Source organism: Thalassophryne amazonica, chromosome 13 (assembly GCF_902500255.1).
Source record: "Thalassophryne amazonica chromosome 13, fThaAma1.1, whole genome shotgun sequence".
Lineage (NCBI taxonomy): Eukaryota > Metazoa > Chordata > Actinopteri > Batrachoidiformes > Batrachoididae > Thalassophryne > Thalassophryne amazonica.
Genome location: NC_047115.1, coordinates 67,805,296 through 67,825,097, shown reverse-complemented (window position 1 = coordinate 67,825,097; position 19,802 = coordinate 67,805,296). Strand labels below are relative to the sequence as shown.

Here is a 19,802-nt window from a genome sequence, read left to right as displayed (position 1 = left end):
TCTAATCACACCTTGAAAGTTGCCGATAAGTGTAATTCATAGGAAGAGGTGTTTCCTATCTGAGGATACTCTATATATCATCCAGAGGAGTCATAGTGCATGTCTTGATGGGAATCTTAGGCTGTTAGCTGAGAAAGTGGGCTGTGAGGGCCATTGAGAATGGACAAGAAGGCATTTGTTAGAGGAATCTGTGATCAGGTGACACACCATCTGTTAAGAGTTAAGAGTTTATTTTGTTGTCATGTGCACAGTAAAACAGGCAGTTATACCACACAATGAAATTCTTACTCTGTTCATTCTCCCTAGAAAATTTGCATGTAGAAAGTTCACATCAGGTGATTAAAAAAGGAAACACATTATAAAATACACATATGGTATTATATACACTATTTAAAGGATGTACAGTTTAGGGGATGTGCGGATGTGCAGTTTATGCAGTATTGGTAATTTTGTGCAATATTGTGTAGTTTTAAGTAGCATTCCTGCTTTGCAGGAGTCGTAAGGTGCATGGATGCATAAATAGTGAACAGAGCTATTATAATAAATACTTAGAGGATGATAGTAATAATGATGAGGAGAAGAATGACAGTGAAATAACAGTCACTCAGGTGGTGGAGGGGTCAGTGTGTCAGAAAGTTATTGAGAAGCCTGACAGCCTGTGGGTAGAAGCTGTTTGCCAGCCTAGTAGTCCTGGACTCAGCAGTGGCATTCACGTCACATCACGTCATGTCATGCCGTGTCGTGTCTTGATCTAGAGATACTTGGAAAGAGTACATGGAATCATGAGGTGGCTGGACAGAGGTGTTTTATGATGCTGTTATCTTTGCAGGAGAACGAAGCTGCAAGTTTTCAGAGTCCTGGAGCTTCCTTTCTTACTGTATAGTCGTGAGTCTTGGACAGTAACCAGTGACCTAAGGCAATGAATGGATGTCTGTGGTACTTGATCTCTTCAGAGGATACTTGGTTACCATTGGAATGGCTTTATATCAAACAAGCAGTTGCGTATGAAGAATAAGATGAGATGAGAGATGAGATATACTTTATTGATCTCACAGTGGAGAAATTATGTTTACACTCTTGTTATCTCAGACAGCAGTTAGTCCACAATTATTACTTGTTTACCATAATAATGGCACACATCAGAATTAAAGACAGCACATACACATTGGACATTGTTTATGTGCACTAAATTTGAAGAAGTCTGTTATCCGAATTTGAGGCAAGTGGGTGAAGGTCACGCAGCAACCCTGAGATGCGCCACTGTCAGCTTGGGGGGAGGAACGAGGACCAGCTGCAGCTAGAACTGCACCGCCCCCACAGAAGGGGGAAGGAGTGACGTGAGCAGAAGCCGGAGTGTGGGGTGTTTGATGGGGGGAGGGAGTGGAGCATGCTTCAGTCCTATGAAAACAGTTTATTGTCTTTGTGAGTTGAGATAAGAAAGAGCCAAATGATCACGAAGGCCTGAACAGAGTCATCGCAGTCTGAGAATGCACTACCTTGCCAACCTTGTTAATCATGATGGACAAGGGAAGGGCCGTGGTTCTTGATGCCACTGTCTTGCCAATTTTCCAGTAGATCAGGACAGCACATAAGCCAGAAAGTACCAGCCCTGCTACCATAAGACCAAAAATGAATAAATCCTCGACGTCCTCAACGGAGAAAGGCGCCAAGCATGCAACATGCCAAGACCCCTAGGAGTCGAGAACATAGCACGCAGGATACGTTCCATCTGGGCAGGTAGGATCCCCCGGGCCTGACCTTCTTGTAGAAAAAATGGTGTCAATAGCGTTCAGAGACCAGCTGATCAATTCCATGGTAAATCCAATAGTAGTCCAATAGATCCAGTATCCAATATAATTTGAGGAATTCACAGTCTGGTGAAGTAGGGACTTGAAGTTAAAGCAGAGAGCAGAGATAAGGGAGAGTGGAGGAGATGCAACCGCCCTCATCGGAGTCCCAAGCTGATATGAAGATGAGATGTATCACTTGCATTGTGAGGGAGCATCAGCGTCAACATTTTGGCTATGCGTCTCATTTATCTGTGCCTGATCCAGCACATACTATGTGCATGAGTGTTGAGAACCGCAGTTGCTGGAGAAAGACAATAGGAGACTTTAGCTTCACCTGGCTTGCTGCAGTTACATGGTTACTTTCAAGAGGCGGGGATGGACTTGTGGTCTACCTGGGTGGTTACCATCCATGAGTTGGTTCTGTGGTGTCATGGATGTGGCAAAGTGTACCATCAGTGCATGATCCTAGACTTTACTTGCCAAGCCAATCTATATATATAAGCACTGGGCCACATTTTTTATTTGGGGATGTGACATCAACTTTTAACTGGTTTTCCTCAAAATAAAATCTCTTTGATCTTGGCTGAGCTGCAGTTGTTCGACCAGGTTTAGTCAAAATTGGATCAAAACCTTTGTATTATTTTGTTCACACATGGATGGATGAACTCGCAGACAGATGGACACAAGGGATCGATACCGATGAGTGCACATGTAATATAGTACAGATATCACCCAGTCTGACTAGAAAGCTGACGTACTGTCAACATTTGACTTGTGTTTTAGTGCCACCATCAGGTCAACCTGTGCAATTATGCTGAAGATAAGTAAAACTTGTGAAACAAAATGAAAAATATTTACGTGATTTGTTTTTTTGTCTGCAGTTCACTGATTACCAGAGCTACGTGATTCACAGCTGTGTGGTAGATAACCCGACACTGGAGCGCTCCATTGCCCTGTTCAACGGAATCTCCCATTGGGTCCAGCTTATGGTGCTCAGCAAGCTGACCCCTCAGACACGAGCAGAGGTCATCACCAAATACATCCATGTGGCTCAGGTAAGACAAAGACATCCACCTCATCGTGGCACGCAACAGAACAGAAATAAAACATAATTTCAGCACTTACAGAAATCACCTGGTACAGTATGGAGTCATTGGGTAAAAATTCATACATGTAAAATAAAAATATAAATACAATCAATCAATCAACCAATTTTTTTTTATATAGCGCCAAATCACAACAAACAGTTGCCCCAAGGCGCTTTATATTGTAAGGCAAGGCCATACAATAATTACGTAAAAACCCCAATGGTCAAAACGACCCCCTGTGAGCAAGCACTTGGCGACAGTGTGAAGGAAAAACTCCCTTTTAACAGGAAGAAACCTCCAGCAGAACAAGGCTCAGGGAGGGGCAGTCTTCTGCTGGGACTGGTTGGGGCTGAGGGAGAGAACCAGGAAAAAGACATGCTGTGGAGGGGAGCAGAGATCAATCACTAATGATTAAATGCAGAGTGGTGCATACAGAGCAAAAGGAGAAAGAAACACTCAGTGCATCATGGGAACCCCCCAGCAGTCTAAGTCTATAGCAGCATAACTAAGGGATGGTTCAGGGTCACCTGATCCAGCCCTAACTATAAGCTTTAGCAAAAAGGAAAGTTTTAAGCCTAATCTTAAAAGTAGAGAGGGTGTCTGTCTCCCTGATCTGAATTGGGAGCTGGTTCCAGAGGAGAGGAGCCTGAAAGCTGAAGGCTCTGCCTCCCATTCTACTCTTACAAACCCTAGGAACTACAAGTAAGCCTGCAGTCTGAGAGCGAAGCGCTCTATTGGGTGATATGGTACTATGAGGTCCCTAAGATAAGATGGGACCTGATTATTCAAAACCTTATAAGTAAGAAGAAGAATTTTAAATTCTATTCTAGAATTAACAGGAAGCCAGTGAAGAGAGGCCAATATGGGTGAGATATGATCTCTCCTTCTAGTCCCCGTCAGTACTCTAGCTGCAGCATTTTGAATTAACTGAAGGCTTTTCAGGGAACTTTTAGGACAACCTGATAATAATGAATTACAATAGTCCAGCCTAGAGGAAATAAATGCATGAATTAGTTTTTCAGCATCACTCTGAGACAAGACCTTTCTAATTTAGAATACAGAGGATAATATACAAATAGTGACTGGTTTGGAGGGCAGCATAATGGAATGGGATCATTGTATGAAAAATTGTGGGCTCCAGGCTGTTCACAAGCAAACAGACAAACAAAACACAAACTAGAGCACTGCACTAGCACAAACCTCTGCCAACATGTTTGCAATTCCACAAATTTTTACCTTGGAAAACACTTTAAAGGTCAAAGTCTTTTTTGAAGTGACTTTTCAAAAGATAAAATATTATACAAAATATAGATCAAAAGGGCTTTTCAATGTTCATATCAAAATATTTGCTCAATCCGCAGTACGAATCAGATCTGATCAAAATTTGTCAGGTGATAGTGAGTGCCAGTTTGCACCTCATTTTCAAATATGAGAGTGATTAGGGCATATATATATATATATAATGTGAGCTCCTGGCTGTCCACAAACAGACAAACAGGGGTGATAATATAACCTCCTCCAATTTTCGTTGGTGTAAGTAATCACAGATCAGTGAAAGATTTTGTGTGCAGGTTTTTAAACCTTTAACTGTTTGACTCTTGTCAGAAACTTCTCCAACTGCAGAACTTCAACACTCTGATGGCTGTGATTGGTGGACTGAGCCACAGCTCCATTTCACGACTAAAGGAGACTCACTCTCATCTGGTCCCTGAGGTTGTGAGGGTAAGTCCACAACACCAGAGGCACTTTTGTTTCTCACAGACAGGGGCGTAGGTTTGCATATGGACCATAGGGACAAGTCACAACCAATATTTTGGGATGGCAAAATAGTCCCTACCAATATTTAGAATTTTTTTATATAACAAAATCATTCACTATTTTTTTGCGAACTTGATACTATAATTTTAGGTCGTCACGTTTTGTGTTTTCGACGTGCCAGAGTGACAGGGTTACCCATGTTGCAATTTCATTAGCTCACGTTCTTCTCACATGGACGTAAACAAAGCGCATCTCGTGGCAGGCAGTGCTTAATTTGTAAAGTGGGAGGTCCCAGAGCGCAGAGGATGGGTGGCTCCGGTGCAGTGTTGCCAGATGTACGATAATTATCGTATTTGTACGATAGTTTTGCCCTCTGTACGATGTACGATCAATAATGGGAAAAAATCCAATATGTACGATAATTTCGGTTGGTTGCCCAAACACGCATCTCTCTCTGACACCCAAGAATCATTTTGCAGGTGTTGCACTCAGGGGGCATCAAATGCTGGCTTTGGGCGACCGGGACAGTCATTTGAAAGCCCGCCCCCTCTCCATACAAAGTAATGAGTTCCCATCCAATCTCTGCCGTGACAGGAAGATTCCCCAACCAACATCTTTTTTTTTCTCGAAACTTTATTTCAACAAATGCAATAACAAACAAACAAAACACAAGAGCAAAGAGATATACAAGAAGAATAAAAAAAAAGTTAAAGTTCCTTATGGAGGTATCAACACAAGGGCGTAGGTTTGGTCTCAGCTTTGGTAGGGACAATACCACCCCCCCCGGCCCCCTGCCCACCACCACCACCCCCTAACCCACTCATACCATTAGACGCACATATGATGACATAATGCTGAATAATTTAACACTTTATTTACAATATTAAGTGTGTAGGCAAACAAACAAATAGCTTAAATAACAAAATTGCACCCAAAATCACGAATCTATTCTATAGGCCTACACCTGAGAGAACAAGACAACAAAAAAATACTTGTGGAGCTAACAAAAAAAAAAAAAAGTTTTTGCAACCAAGATGTATAATTTATTCTCTTCATCAATAATGCAGTTGTAGGTATCTGGCAACCTAATTTAAAAAAAAAGGGATTTCCAATGATATATATGGTGTATTACGGTAAACGAAGCCTGTGATGTCATAACGCAGAGGAAAAACACGGAAGTTTCACACTAATGCGCCGCTGATTCTCATTACGTAAGTTCTCATGTAAGCCCTCACTCTGAAAAATTTAACACTGACAGCAAGCCAAGAACCCGTGCTATCCAACAGTATGCTATATGTTGCATATATTACGGTAAAGTGCGTTCGGTGACTTTTGAAACAAGGCAAAAGTATGAAAAAGAGCGCAAAAGTGACAAAAAGTACAGAGACAGACAGCAAACATAAATGTAGTAATTTCTGAGGAAAAGGCAGGATGTTAGTGTCATTTGTGAAGGTGTGTTGGGTGTGCAGTTTATTTTAAGTGTGGCGCACAGCATTGTTCGCAAGCCCTCCACCCCGCCCTTCTTGTTTTTCTGCACCGGAGCAGTGTTGCCAGATATGAAATATGAAACTATCGTACCAAAACCTCAAAATTATCGTATTTTGGGAGAAAAGATCGTACACAAACAAAACGCATACAACGTAGCTATTTTAGCGTTTTGTTTTGTTTTTTTATTTCCAAAGAATTTTATGTCACATTTTTAAACAGTAATTATAGTAATGGGGAAACTAGAACGCACTACTAGAAAGATTTTTTTTCTGTGAAGGGACACAAACGTGTTAATTACCAGACTAGAAAGAGTCGAATTCACCTCGAGGTGGCTGTCGTCATCCGATGCCATGGACACTTGTGCAGATTTTGTTGAACACAGAAAAAATGTTGACACCTCCATAAGGAACTTGAACTTTTTTTATTCTTCTTGTCTATCTCTTTGCTCTTGTGTTTTGTTCGTTTGTTGTTGCATTTGTTGAAATAAAGTTTAAAAAAAAAAAAAAGATGTTGGTTGGGGAATCTTCCTGTCACGGCACAGATTGGATGGGAACTCATTACTTTGTATGGAGAGGGGGCGGGCCTTTCAAATGACGTTGTCCCGGGCGGCCAAAGCTGTGTGTGTTGTGTCTTTGATGCCGCCTGAGTGCAACGCCTGCAAAATGATTCTTGGGTGTCAGAGAGAGATGCGTGTTTGGGCAACCAACTGAAATTATCGTACATATTGGATTTTTTCCCATTATTGATCGTACATCGTACAGAGGGCAAAACTATCGTACAAATACGATAATTATCGTACATCTGGCAACACTGCAACCGGAGCCACCCATCCTCTGCGCTCCGGGACCTCCACTTTACAAATTAAGCACTGCCTGCCACGAGATGCGCTTTGTTTACGGCCATGTGAGAAGAACGTGAGCCAATGAAATTGCAATATGGGTACCCTGTCACTCTGGCACGTCGAAAACACAAAACGTGACGACTAAAATTATAGTATCGAGTTCGCAAAAAAAAAAAAAATAGTGAATGATTTGTTATATAAACAAAAATGCTAAATATTGGTAGGGACTATTTTGCCCATCCCAAAATAATGGTTGTGACTTGTCCCTTTGGGTCCATAGGCAAACCTACGCCCCTGCCAGCAACCATAGTCAATTGTCTTCTGGGGGCCAGAGCAGGCGACATTGAAGGAAATTTGAAACTGCTGGCTAAGGCTAAGCATAAATTTGGTAAGATTGTAATTCACCGTCGGCAGTAATGACACCCGGTTACACCAATCGGAGGTCACTAAAATTAACATTAATCGGTGTGTAACTTTGCAAAAACAATGTCGGACTCTGTAGTTTTCTCTGGCCCCTCCCCAATCGACCGGGAGTGACATGTTTAGCCGCATGTTCTCCTTGAATTGCTGGCTGTCTGAGTGGTGTCCAAAAAATGAGGTGGGCTTCATAGATAATTGGCAAAGCTTCTGGGGAAAACCTGTGTCTTGTTAGGAGAGACGGCATCCATCCCACTTTGGATGGAGCAGCTCTCATTTCTAGAAATCTGGCCAATTTTCTTAAATCCTCCAAACCGTGACTATCCAGGGTTGGGACCAGGAAGCAGAGTTGTAGTCTTACACACCTCTCTGCAGCTTCTCTCCCCCTGCCATCCCCTCATTACCCCATCCCCGTAGAGACGGTGGTCCTGCTCCCAGACCACCAATAACCAGCAAAAATCTATTTAAGCATAAAAATTCAAAAAGAAAAAATAATATAGCACCTTCAACTGCACCACAGACTAAAACAGTTAAATGTGGGTCTATTAAACATTAGGTCTCTCTCTTCTAAGTCCCTGTTGGTAAATGATATAATAATTGATCAACATATTGATTTATTGTGCCTTACAGAAACCTGGTTACAGCAGGATGAATATGTTAGGTTTAAATGAGTCAACACCCCCGAGTCACACTAACGTCAGAATGCTCGTAGCACGGCCGGGGCGGAGGATTAGCAGCAATCTTCCATTCCAGCTTATTAATTAATCAAAAAAACCCAGACAGAGCTTTAATTCATTTGAAAGCTTGACTCTTAGTCTTGTCCATCCAAATTGGAAGTCCCAAAAACCAGTTTTATTTGTTATTATCTATCGTCCACCTGGTCGTTACTGTGAGTTTCTCTGTGAATTTTCAGACCTTTTGTCTGACTTAGTGCTTAGCTCAGATAAGATAATTATAGTGGGCGATTTTAACATCCACACAGATGCTGAGAATGACAGCCTCAACACTGCATTTAATCTATTATTAGACTCTATTGGCTTTGCTCAAAAAGTAAATGAGTCCACCACCACTTTAATCATATCTTAGATCTTGTTCTGACTTATGGTATGGAAATAGAAGACTTAACAGTATTCCCTGAAAACTCCCTTCTGTCTGATCATTCTTAATAACATTTACATTTACTCTGATGGACTACCCAGCAGTGGGGAATAAGTTTCATTACACTAGAAGTCTTTCAGAAAGCGCTGTAACTAGGTTTAAGGATATGATTCCTTCTTTATGTTCTCTAATGCCATATACCAACACAGTGCAGAGTAGCTACCTAAACTCTGTAAGTGAGATAGAGTAATCTCGGCAATAGTTTTACATCCTCATTGAAGACAACTTTGGATGCTGTAGCTCCTCTGAAAAAGAGAGCTTTAAATCAGAAGTGCCTGACTCCGTGGTATAACTCACAAACTCGCAGCTTAAAGCAGATAACCCGTAAGTTGGAGAGGAAATGGCGTTTCACTAATTTAGAAGATCTTCACTTAGCCTGGAAAAAGAGTCTGTTGCTCTATAAAAAAAGCCCTCCGTAAAGCTAGGACATCTTACTACTCATCACTAATTGAAGAAAATAAGAACAACCCCAGGTTTCTTTTCAGCACTGTAGCCAGGCTGACAAAGAGTCAGAGCTCTATTGAGCTGAGTATTCCATTAACTTTAACTAGTAATGACTTCATGACTTTCTTTGCTAACAAAATTTTAACTATTAGAGAAAAAATTACTCATAACCATCCCAAAGACGTATCGTTATCTTGGCTGCTTTCAGTGATGCCGGTATTTGGTTAGACTCTTTCTCTCCGATTGTTCTGTCTGAGTTATTTTCATTAGTTACTTCATCCAAACCATCAACATGTTTATTAGACCCCATTCCTACCAGGCTGCTCAAGGAAGCCCTACCATTATTTAATGCTTCGATCTTAAATATGATCAATCTATCTTTGTTAGTTGGCTATGTACCACAGGCTTTTAAGGTGGCAGTATTAAACCATTACTTAAAAAGCCATCACTTGACCCAGCTATCTTAGCTAATTATAGGCCAATCTCCAACCTTCCTTTTCCTCGCAAAAATTCTTGAAAGGGTAGTTGTAAAACAGCTAACTGATCATCTGCAGAGGAATGGTCTATTTGAAGAGTTTCAGTCAGGTTTTAGAATTCATCATAGTACAGAAACAGCATTAGTGAAGGTTACAAATGATCTTCTTATGGCCTCGGACAGTGGACTCATCTCTGTGCTTGTTCTGTTAGACCTCAGTGCTGCTTTTGATACTGTTGACCATAAAAGTTTATTACAGAGATTAGAGCATGCCATAGGTATTAAAGGCACTGCGCTGCGGTGGTTTGAATCATATTTGTCTAATAGATTACAATTTGTTCATGTAAATGGGGAATCTTCTTCACAGACTAAAGTTAATTATGGAGTTCCACAAGGTTCTGTGCTAGGACCAATTTATTCACTTTATACATGCTTCCCTTAGGCAGTATTATTAGACGGTATTGCTTAAATTTTATTGTTACGCAGATGATACCCAGCTTTATCTATCCATGAAGCCAGAGGACACACACCAATTAGCTAAACTGCAGGATTGTCTTACAGACATAAAGACATGGATGACCTCTAATTTCCTGCTTTTAAACTCAGATAAAACTGAAGTTATTGTCACTTGGCCCCACAAATCTTAGAAACATGGTGTCTAACCAGATCCTTACTCTGGATGACATTACCCTGACCTCTAGTAATACTGTGAGAAATCTTGGAGTCATTTTGATCAGGATATGTCATTCAAAGCGCATATTAAACAAATATGTAGGACTGCTTTTTTTGCATTTACGCAATATCTCTAAAATCAGAAAGGTCTTGTCTCAGAGTGATGCTGAAAACTAATTCATGCATTTATTTCCTCTAGGCTGGACTATTGTAATTCATTATTATCAGGTTGTCCTAAAAGTTCCCTAAAAAAGCCTTCAGTTAATTCAAAATGCTGGCAGCTAGAGTACTGACGGGGACTAGAAGGAGAGAGCATATCTCACCCATATTGGCCTCTCTTCATTGGCTTCCTGTTAATTCTAGAATAGAATTTAAAATTCTTCTTCTTACTTATAAGGTTTTGAATAATCAGGTCCCATCTTATCTTAGGGACCTCGTAGTACCATATCACCCCAATAGAGCGCTTCGCTCTCAGACTGCAGGCTTACTTGTAGTTCCTAGGGTTTGTAAGAGTAGAATGGGAGGCAGAGCCTTCAGCTTTCAGGCTCCTCTCCTGTGGAACCAGCTCCCAATTCAGATCAGGGAGACAGACACCCTCTCTACTTTTAAGATTAGGCTTAAAACTTTCCTTTTGCTAAAGCTTATAGTTAGGGCTGGATCAGGTGACCCTGAACCATCCCTTAGTTATGCTGCTATAGACGTAGACTGCTGGGGGGGTTCCCATGATGCACTGTTCTTTCTTCTTTTTGCTCTGTATGCACCACTCTGCATTTAATCATTAGTGATCGATCTCTGCTCCCCTCCACAGCATGGTCTTTTTCCTGGTTCTCATCCCTCAGCCCCAACCAGTCCCAGCAGAAGACTGCCCCTCCCTGAGCCTGGTTCTGACTGGAGGTTTCTTCCTGTTAAAAGGGAGTTTTCCTTCCCACTGTAGCCAAGTGCTTGCTCACAGGGGTGTCGGTTTGACCGTTGGGGGTTTTACAATAAGTATGTATGGCCTTGCCTTACAATATAAAGCGCCTTGGGGCAAACTGTTGTTGTGATTTGGGGCTATATAAAAAAACTGATTGATTGATTGATTGGATTTGGCGCTATATAAAAAAAATTGATTGATTAAAAAAAAAAAACGCTAAAATAGCTACGTTGTATGCGTTTTGTTTGTGTACAATAATTTCCTCCCAAAATACGATAATTTTGAGGTTTTGGTACGATAGTTTCATATTTCATATCTGGCAACACTGCTCCGGTGCAGAAAAACAAGAAGGGCGGGGGCTTGCGAACATGCTGTGCGCCACACTTACAATAAACTGCACACCCACACAAACACGCCACACACACCTTCACAAATGACACTAACACCCTGCCTTTTCCTCAAAAATTACTACATTTATGTTTGCTGTCTGTCTCTGTACTTTTCTGTCACTTTTGCGCTCTTTTTCATACTTTTCCCTCATTTCAAAAGTCCACCGAACGCACTTTACCGTAATAGATGCAACATATAGCATACTGTTGGAAAGCACGGGTTCTTGGCTTGCTGTCAGTGTTAAATTTTTTCAGCGGGAGGGCTTACATGAGAACTTACGGTAATGAGATCAGCGGCGCACTAGTGTGAAAGCGTCCGGTTTTTTCCTCTGCATTATGACATCACAGGCTTACGTTTACCGTAATACACCATATATATCATTGTAAAGCCCTTTTTTTGTTGGCAAATTAGGTTGGCAGATACCTCAACTGCATTATGATGAAAGAGAATAGATTATACATCTTGGTTGCAAAAACTTTTTTTTTTTGTTAGCTCCACAGTATTTTTTTGTTGTCTTGTTCTCTCAGGTGTAGGCCTATAGAATAGATTCGTGATTTTGGGTGCAATTTTGTTATTTAAGCTATTTGTTTGTCTGCCTACACACTTAATAATGTAAATAAAGTGTTAAAATTATTCAGCATTATGTCGTCATATGTTAGGTATATGCTGTACTTGTGCGTCTAATGGTATGAGTGGGTTAGGGGGTGGTGGTGGTGGGCAGGGGGCCGGGGGGGTGTATTGTCCTACCAAAGCTGAGACCAAACCTACGCCCTTGCTCACAGATCACACACTGATCCTAGAAATACATATCATATATATTCTATAAGAGTAGTGTTACATGCACAGGGATTTAGAACATATGCACTCCATTTGGCCTTTTAAGTGTATTTTTTTGTTTTGGCCTAAAATAAATAATAATTTAAAAAAAAAATCAGACATGTTCCTGTACCACACCACTCCATGACTCCTCTCACATGCAAGGTAACTGTTCCTTTGACCACATCATGCCAGCAGTACCCAAGGATCCTACAAAGAGACCCAGTACCAAAGATGTGATCTGCACTTATTTGTCATACAGCGACCTACAGAGCCAACTGTTATGTAATGTAACATTGGTATGCAAATTTTTAGGAAGTTTCTGCTTCAGAAATAAAATACTGTTTCCAAGATATTTAAGTTTTTACATGTTACTCTCCATAATTTATATTGTGTTGATAATTGACAGCACAGTGGCTTAGTGGTTAGCACGTTGACTCACAGCAAGAAAGGTCATGGGATCTCTTTCCCACCTGGTACTTTCTGTGTGGAGTTTGCATTTCTCCTCGTGTTCATGTGGGTTCCCTCTGGGGTCTCCAGCTTCCTCCCACATCCAAAGACATGCAGGTTAGGTGAATTGATGACTCAAAATGACCGTGGCGTCTGAACTTCTTCCATTTATTGATGATGGAGGCCACTCTGCTCACTGGGACCTTTAAAGCAGCAGAAATGTTTTTGTACTCTTGCCTAGAATTATGCCTTTTTTCTAAAAAACAAAAACAAAAAAAACTTTCTTTCACACTGTCATTATGGGGTATCGTGTGTAGAATTTTGAGGAAAAAAATGAATTTCATCCATTTTGGCTGTAACATAAAATGTGGAAGTGAAGTGAAGCACTGTGAATACTTTCTGGATGACTATGATGAAAACTCAGCTATCATTTATTTTCTATACCCGCTTACTCCAACCTAGAGTCATGGAAGCCTATCTCAGCAATCATGGAGCATGAGGCAGGGTACACCATGGACATGATGGGGGGTCTATCACAGGGCCACATATATAGACAGACAAAAACATTCACACACAGACACACAAACACAGACACACACACAAGCCAAAAAAGGAGTTAACAAAGGTCAGCACACTTATTGTTCCTTTTCCAAGTGTTTTACTATGAGCTTCGACAGCATTTTGACCAAATCAGGTCTTCATAAGGTCCTCCATAGAGTATTCTCCCGCTTGACATAACAAACCTACAGGTGTGGAGCTTACTCATTAACTTTTTTTTTCCCCTGCAGATGGATGTGGAGAGTGACTTCAAATCTCTGTACTGTGAAGGAAAAGCATTTCAACCATTAAATAAGAAAATGTGAATATGTCAGAAGAAATTATTGTTCTTTTCTTGTAACTTGTATATATGAGATGACAACCACCCGGGTTGTCTGACTGAGTGGTTGTCCTCTCATGTATATAGACAGGACCAGGATACAGGGTGGTTTTGTGATGCTGTGTGCAGGGTCAGGGCATACTGCCAGACTTCACCTGACTTGAAGAAAACATACACCCTAAGAAGTAGAAAAAAGTAAGAACAATTTTCACAAAATAGTTGTCTGATTCTATAAATATACATGAAATCAGACTAAGTTATGATCTGCACAAGGATAATTTAACAATTGCACTTACTCAACATTCCACTGTAAAAGCACCTGGTCTACAGATCAATACACTGAACGTGTTTTACAAAAAACAGTTTTATATAAAGTTCTGTACTGAAGGTTCTTGGTGCTGGAGTTTCCAAACTGAAAATCCAGAAGGCTTCTCTTTTTAAAGGTTGGCTGTCTGTGCTCCTACATATTCAGTTGTCCTTGATATGTTCAATCTATCAAAAGGCATCAAGACACCCTACCAAATTAAGAAGTTACAAGTTTCAGTGGCTGTGATTGTAGAGATGAAGGCTATAAATACAGTTTCCCGGCTGTTTTACAAGTTGCAACAAAATAAAGGCATATTATAATTCCTCACTATGCCCTCTGTTCCTTATCTCAGATCTGGAGAGAAATGACGGAGCTGGTCTCTTCCAGTAATAACTACTCCTACTACCGTAAGGCCTTCAGTGAATGCCACGGCTTCAAAATTCCCATCCTGGGCGTGCACCTCAAGGACCTGATAGCAGTGAATGCTGTCTTTCCTGACTGGGTTGACAATAGCAACAAAGTGAACTTGGTGAAAATGCAGCAGCTCTATATAACCTTCAATGAGCTGGTGTCTTTGCAGAGTGCGGTGGCCCAAGTCGAACCCAACATGGATCTTATATATCTGTTAACGGTGAGACATTACAATCCCAGAGTGTTTGCAAGATAGAAGATTTGTTGCAGCACAGCATCCCCACATTTTAGTTTTTGGCCTTGTGGCAGTGCTTTTGTGTTAAAACAGTAGGCATGCCCACTATCTGAGAAAAATATGGAGCCTTTGTTTTTAAAATCATGAACATCACTTCATTGTGAAGCATCCAATCACAGATTCTGATGGGTGCTACAGTGATACACGGGCTTATCTTATATTGCAACTTTGTGAATTTAATAACATTTTATCTATAGCCTTTGCTTTTTCCAGCTATCTTTAGACCTTTACTACACAGAAGATGAGATTTATGAACTGTCATTGCTGAGGGAACCACGTAACCCCAAATCACTGGTAAGTTTCTCTTGGCCCAGTTTGTAATGTGCCCTTTAGTTTGATGCCTCGTCAATATTTCTCTTTGACTTTGTACCTGCATATGAAGAATTTCAGCACTTACATATGAACTGGGACTCTAAAACCATTACTTTCCATAATTACCCTGTGCACCATCAGTAACTGGCTCTTGGAGTATTGTAATCAGACGTGTGTTTGTGTATGTCTGTGTACAAAACAACAGATAAAATAACTTTCCCCTCTATGACAACTACACTGGGGTTAATTTTGTGTATCTTACCTAATTCACGCCCCTAATCATAATTAGGGGTGTGGTCGCTTTGAGTCATACCATCGGTTGCTACTTGCTGTTGTGGAGAGCTGTGTGTCATTTTTAACAGCTGTCGATATCCTCATCCGTTAGGTCTCTTTAAAGCATCATTAGTGAGAAAATAAGCAGCTCATACCTTTTAATGCTCACACCAAACCATTATGAGAACCACTGCACAATCCCCAAAAATATGATTTAATAAACACAGAGTCACCCATGTTCCAATTCTTTATCCATTTATTCATTCGTAACATAGCCAGAATCAGCACTCCCACTGCTGCCAGGATGGCAGCTCCCAGATATGGGCTTCATATCGGTTTTTACAGGTGTCTATAGAAAACCTATGGGTGATGTCACGCAGGGTTGTCTGGTATACATACAGTTGGTGTTGACAATTTATGTTCTCCACATTGGGACAAACCATTTGGGCTTGTGCAGATAAAACTGTTTTTTGTTTCTTATTTTACTGAGAGTCTGTTCTGCTTGGAGTTGCTCATTCATTGGTGTTGGCACTGCTACACGGTAAAATCCAATCTGGAGCATACATACAGCCTAACCATAGGTGGTCCTATGACTTGGCATCCCTTTAGAAGGGCTGCAATATGAAACCTTACCACTAAGTCATAAAAACCACCTTCAACACTATTAAGTGTCCCTTTAAGTCTTTTGTTTTTGTCCTTCTTCACAGCCAACATCTCCAACAACACCCAACAAACCTCTGGTCCCTCTAGACTGGGCATCAGGTGTGACTGCAAAACCAGATCCCTCTGTGGTCAACAAACACATCAGAAAAGTGGTGGATGTGAGTACACAAAATCATTTTGCAAAGAGAAAGGAGACAAACAGTTTCTGCAGTCTTTAATTAAACATGTGAGACTTCACTGTACTCATTTATTTTCCTTGGATGGAATCGGGAAGTCTGTGTTCAGGAATTACGACCATGACCATGATGGGTATATCTCTCAAGAGGACTTTGAGAGCATTGCTGCTAATTTTCCCTTCCTGGACTCTTTCTGTGTTTTGGACAAAGATCAGTGAGTGGCCAAATAATTAGCTGCAGAAAAAGTATAGCAGTGCCCGAGTCCGATTCCATATGAAATCTTTCCCTTTCTCCCAGAGACGGATTGATCAGTAAGGATGAGATGATTGCATATTTCCTACGGGCTAACCCTCTCCTTCAGTGCAAGATGGGTCCGGGCTTCATCCACAACTTCCAGGAGATGACGTACCTGAGGCCAACCTTCTGTGAACATTGTGCTGGATTTGTGCGTATCACTAAGCTGATGCCTGCATATTTCAAACATCAATTTGTCTGTTTCCTGTGGAAGTTTAATTTTATTAATTTAATTTAAAAAAAAGTGATGATAAAGACAAGTTATGGCTGGCTGTCATGCATTTGTCATGGTGGTTCTCTTTGTTTTTAGTTACTATGTTGCAACATGTTTACAGGAAATGTGTTGAACTGTGTTTGTTTAAAGGCCATGCTTCCTTGTAGTATTTTCTGATTTATTTATTTCTTTTCTTCTCTGTACTATTGTTCCTCCTTCCTCATATTTGTGAACCTAATCCTGCAGCTCTGGGGAATCATCAAACAGGGCTACAAATGCAAAGGTACTGCTCACAGTTACTGGAATGGTACAGGAAATATGATGATGAAGAGGAAAACAAAACCTGAACTGTGACATTTAATTTCATACCATGACTATTTAAATATTTATGTTCTACTTGTCATTGTCTTTTAAAGGGGCGTTCTTTCATACATGTTCCATCTGTAATGGTTGTAGTATAACCGAAGACCCCTATGCAGAAAACAACACCAATGGAAAGTTCAAACAGTTTAATAGTAGTAGTTTAATAGTTTTAATAGCAGCTGAAGCTGTAACACATCAGGTAGTAGTAGTTTGTTCACACAAGTGTCCTTGTGGACACAGTTGATGACATGGTCTGTAACAAGTGCATGGGTTGGTACACAGTTAAACAGTCAACAGTGTTCATGAAAGCAGCAGCAAAAAGAGAATCACAGAGGGACAGTAGACAGGAATCAAACATACTGCATATGAAGTCCAATAGATGGCAGGCTAAATGTGAAAGAAACAGGAAGGCAACAGAAGTCAGCAATGGAGATCAACACTAGAAATGAATGCAAGAAAGCATGTATGCAAACTAGACAATGGCACTGGAGCTAACGATATGTGATGGCTAAATATTGTGTAACTCAGTTAACCAGGAAGTAAAGCATGCATGTGAACCTGAAAACCTGAGTGGTCAGGAAGTAAAGCCAACACATGCACCGGGAGCAGAACTGTCATGATAAAAGCACAAGGGGGGAAAACACGCGGATGATATGTCACAAGAAGACTAACAATGTGGAATTACATTAGGAGTACACACAAGAAGATATAGCACACTAGAAATGTACTAGAAGGAACAGAAATCCTGTTTCCCAAACAATCTACTCCAGATTACTTGATTTAATTATTTTGTTGTTTCTTTCCCCTGCAATTAAACACAGTACAATGCAGTTCTATGGCTACACCCTTAAATACAGTCATACACACCCCAAATAAACTATACCATATTTACTCTAATAAAACAACGTGAGGGCATGGAATTTGCATGAAGGGGGAACGTTTGATGATCATTTGCATACACATACCTATGCTGTACACAGTACAGCCTTATGGTATGTACATACATGTGTACGCATGCAAAAGAAGCAGTGCAAACTTGAAACAAATATGCTTTTCTACATGCAGTAGCTGTTACACATTACATAAAATGGACTCCGTGCAAACGTTTTTACTCGGCAGTGTTCAAGCTAAAAGTTGTGAAAGAAGTGGAAGAGAAGGATGCATCATGTGGATGAGATTTTCCCAGTTGATAGGAACACACACCGGAGTAATGTAGGAACAAAGATAAGCTTGCAATCCTGGGCCAGAAAAGTAGAACAAGCTGCTTGGGGAGGTTACGGACGTTGGTGTGACAGGGAATGGTCTGAAATACTAGGCACTGTGGACTGCATAAGCAACATGGAAACCAGAACAGATTTGATGAAATTTTGTGGCAATGAGGTAGGACTATTTCATTTTAATTTTATTGTTTGTCTCTGTCTCAGCAATTCACAATTCACTACATACACATGCGAAAAAATCAAGAGGGGGCTTTAACTTAGAGAGGGAGCATTTATTAGAGTACTAGTATAATATAGAGTAAAAATATTAAATCAGTGCTGGTTATCTGGAAGCTTCCTTGCAGTTTAAAAAGTCATTCATCTTTGTGTCTGTAACCTTTGACCCACTCAAAATCTGGAATCAGGTGTAGGACCATACACTAGTTCCATATGCCACTTCACCTACCACACTATAGAATCACACTGGATCCTGGATGACATCCACACAGCCAGAGAACTGGTCCAACGCCACTCCTGAAACTAACCATCTGTCCATTGAAGCCAGGTGAATTGGATGTCCCTTTGGTCTTCTGCAGTTGTTGGAATCCTAAAACTGAGGAACCTGCATGCTGAATAATGTGCTGGTAATGCCACATGGAGAAAATGCCATAGCTGATATTTGCTCACAATGGAAGTGATGCTCCTCATCATAGTCTCCTGAAGTAACCGTTCATTTGGCACAAAGTCATTCCAGTGGCACCCAAGGATCCTCTGAAGAGACCTAATACCATAGACATCCAGTTGTCACCTCAGGCTGCTGATTATCAGTAAATATCACAACCACACAGTCAGACAGCAAGTACCAGGACCCTAAAGACTTGGACTTTCTTTCTCTTGCAAAGATATCGACTTCTCCATACATCTTTGTCCAGAGACAACTCCGTTAACTCCGTTAACTCCATTAACTCTTCCATTAACTCTCAACCACAAAGTTGTTTATGGATTTGATGCGAGTGACCAGGTCTGTGAGAGACATAATGTAAAAAAAATAAAATCCGGAAATCATGATGATTGATGATTGATTTTTTAATTTATTTGTATGTTACTGGTGCAAAGTATAAGTGTGAAAATCAATGTTAATATTTGGTACAGTAGCCTTTGTTTGCAATTACAGAGGTCAAACGTTTCCTGTAGTTTTTCACCAGGTTTGCACACACTGCAAGCAGGGATTTTGGTCCACTCCTCCACACAGATCTTCTCTAGATCTTTCAGATTTGGCGTTTCAGCTCCCTCCAAAGATTTTCTCTTGAGTTCAGGTCTGGAGACCCTCCATCCTCCCTTCAATATGGTGCAGTCGTCCTATCCCCTTTGCACAAGAACACCCCCAGAGTATGATGTTTCCACCCCCATGCTTCACAGTTAGGATGGTTTTCTTGGGGTTGTTCTCATCCTCTATACATGGTAAGTGGAGTTGATTTCAAAAAGCTCTATTCTGGTCTCATCTGACCATATGACCTTCTCCCATGCCTCCTCTGGATCATCCAGATGGTCACTGGTGAACTTCAGACGTGCCTGGGCATGTACTGGCTTGAGCAGGGGGACCTTGCTGCCCTGCAGGATTTTAAAACATGACAGCACCATGTGTTACTAATGTAATGTTTGTGACTGTGGTCCCAGCTCTCTTCAGGTCACTGATCAGGTCCTCCTGTGTAGTTCTG

At 40.8% G+C, this 19,802-nt stretch overlaps 1 protein-coding gene across 2 annotated transcripts in view; it reads left to right on the top strand.

Annotated features, from left to right (window-relative positions):
* The window catches only part of rasgrp3 (RAS guanyl releasing protein 3 (calcium and DAG-regulated)), a 124,136-nt gene that overhangs the window by 102,642 nt on the left and 1,692 nt on the right, over positions 1-19,802 (top strand). For both annotated transcript variants that reach the window (XM_034185083.1, XM_034185082.1), the window contains exons 8-15: positions 2,672-2,845; positions 4,484-4,600; positions 14,237-14,515; positions 14,804-14,884; positions 15,883-15,996; positions 16,113-16,228; positions 16,312-16,459; positions 16,769-16,805. In XM_034185083.1, coding sequence (XP_034040974.1) covers positions 2,672-2,845; positions 4,484-4,600; positions 14,237-14,515; positions 14,804-14,884; positions 15,883-15,996; positions 16,113-16,228; positions 16,312-16,459; positions 16,769-16,805 — 1,066 coding nt within the window. The remainder of the gene's footprint in view (positions 1-2,671; positions 2,846-4,483; positions 4,601-14,236; positions 14,516-14,803; positions 14,885-15,882; positions 15,997-16,112; positions 16,229-16,311; positions 16,460-16,768; positions 16,806-19,802) is intronic.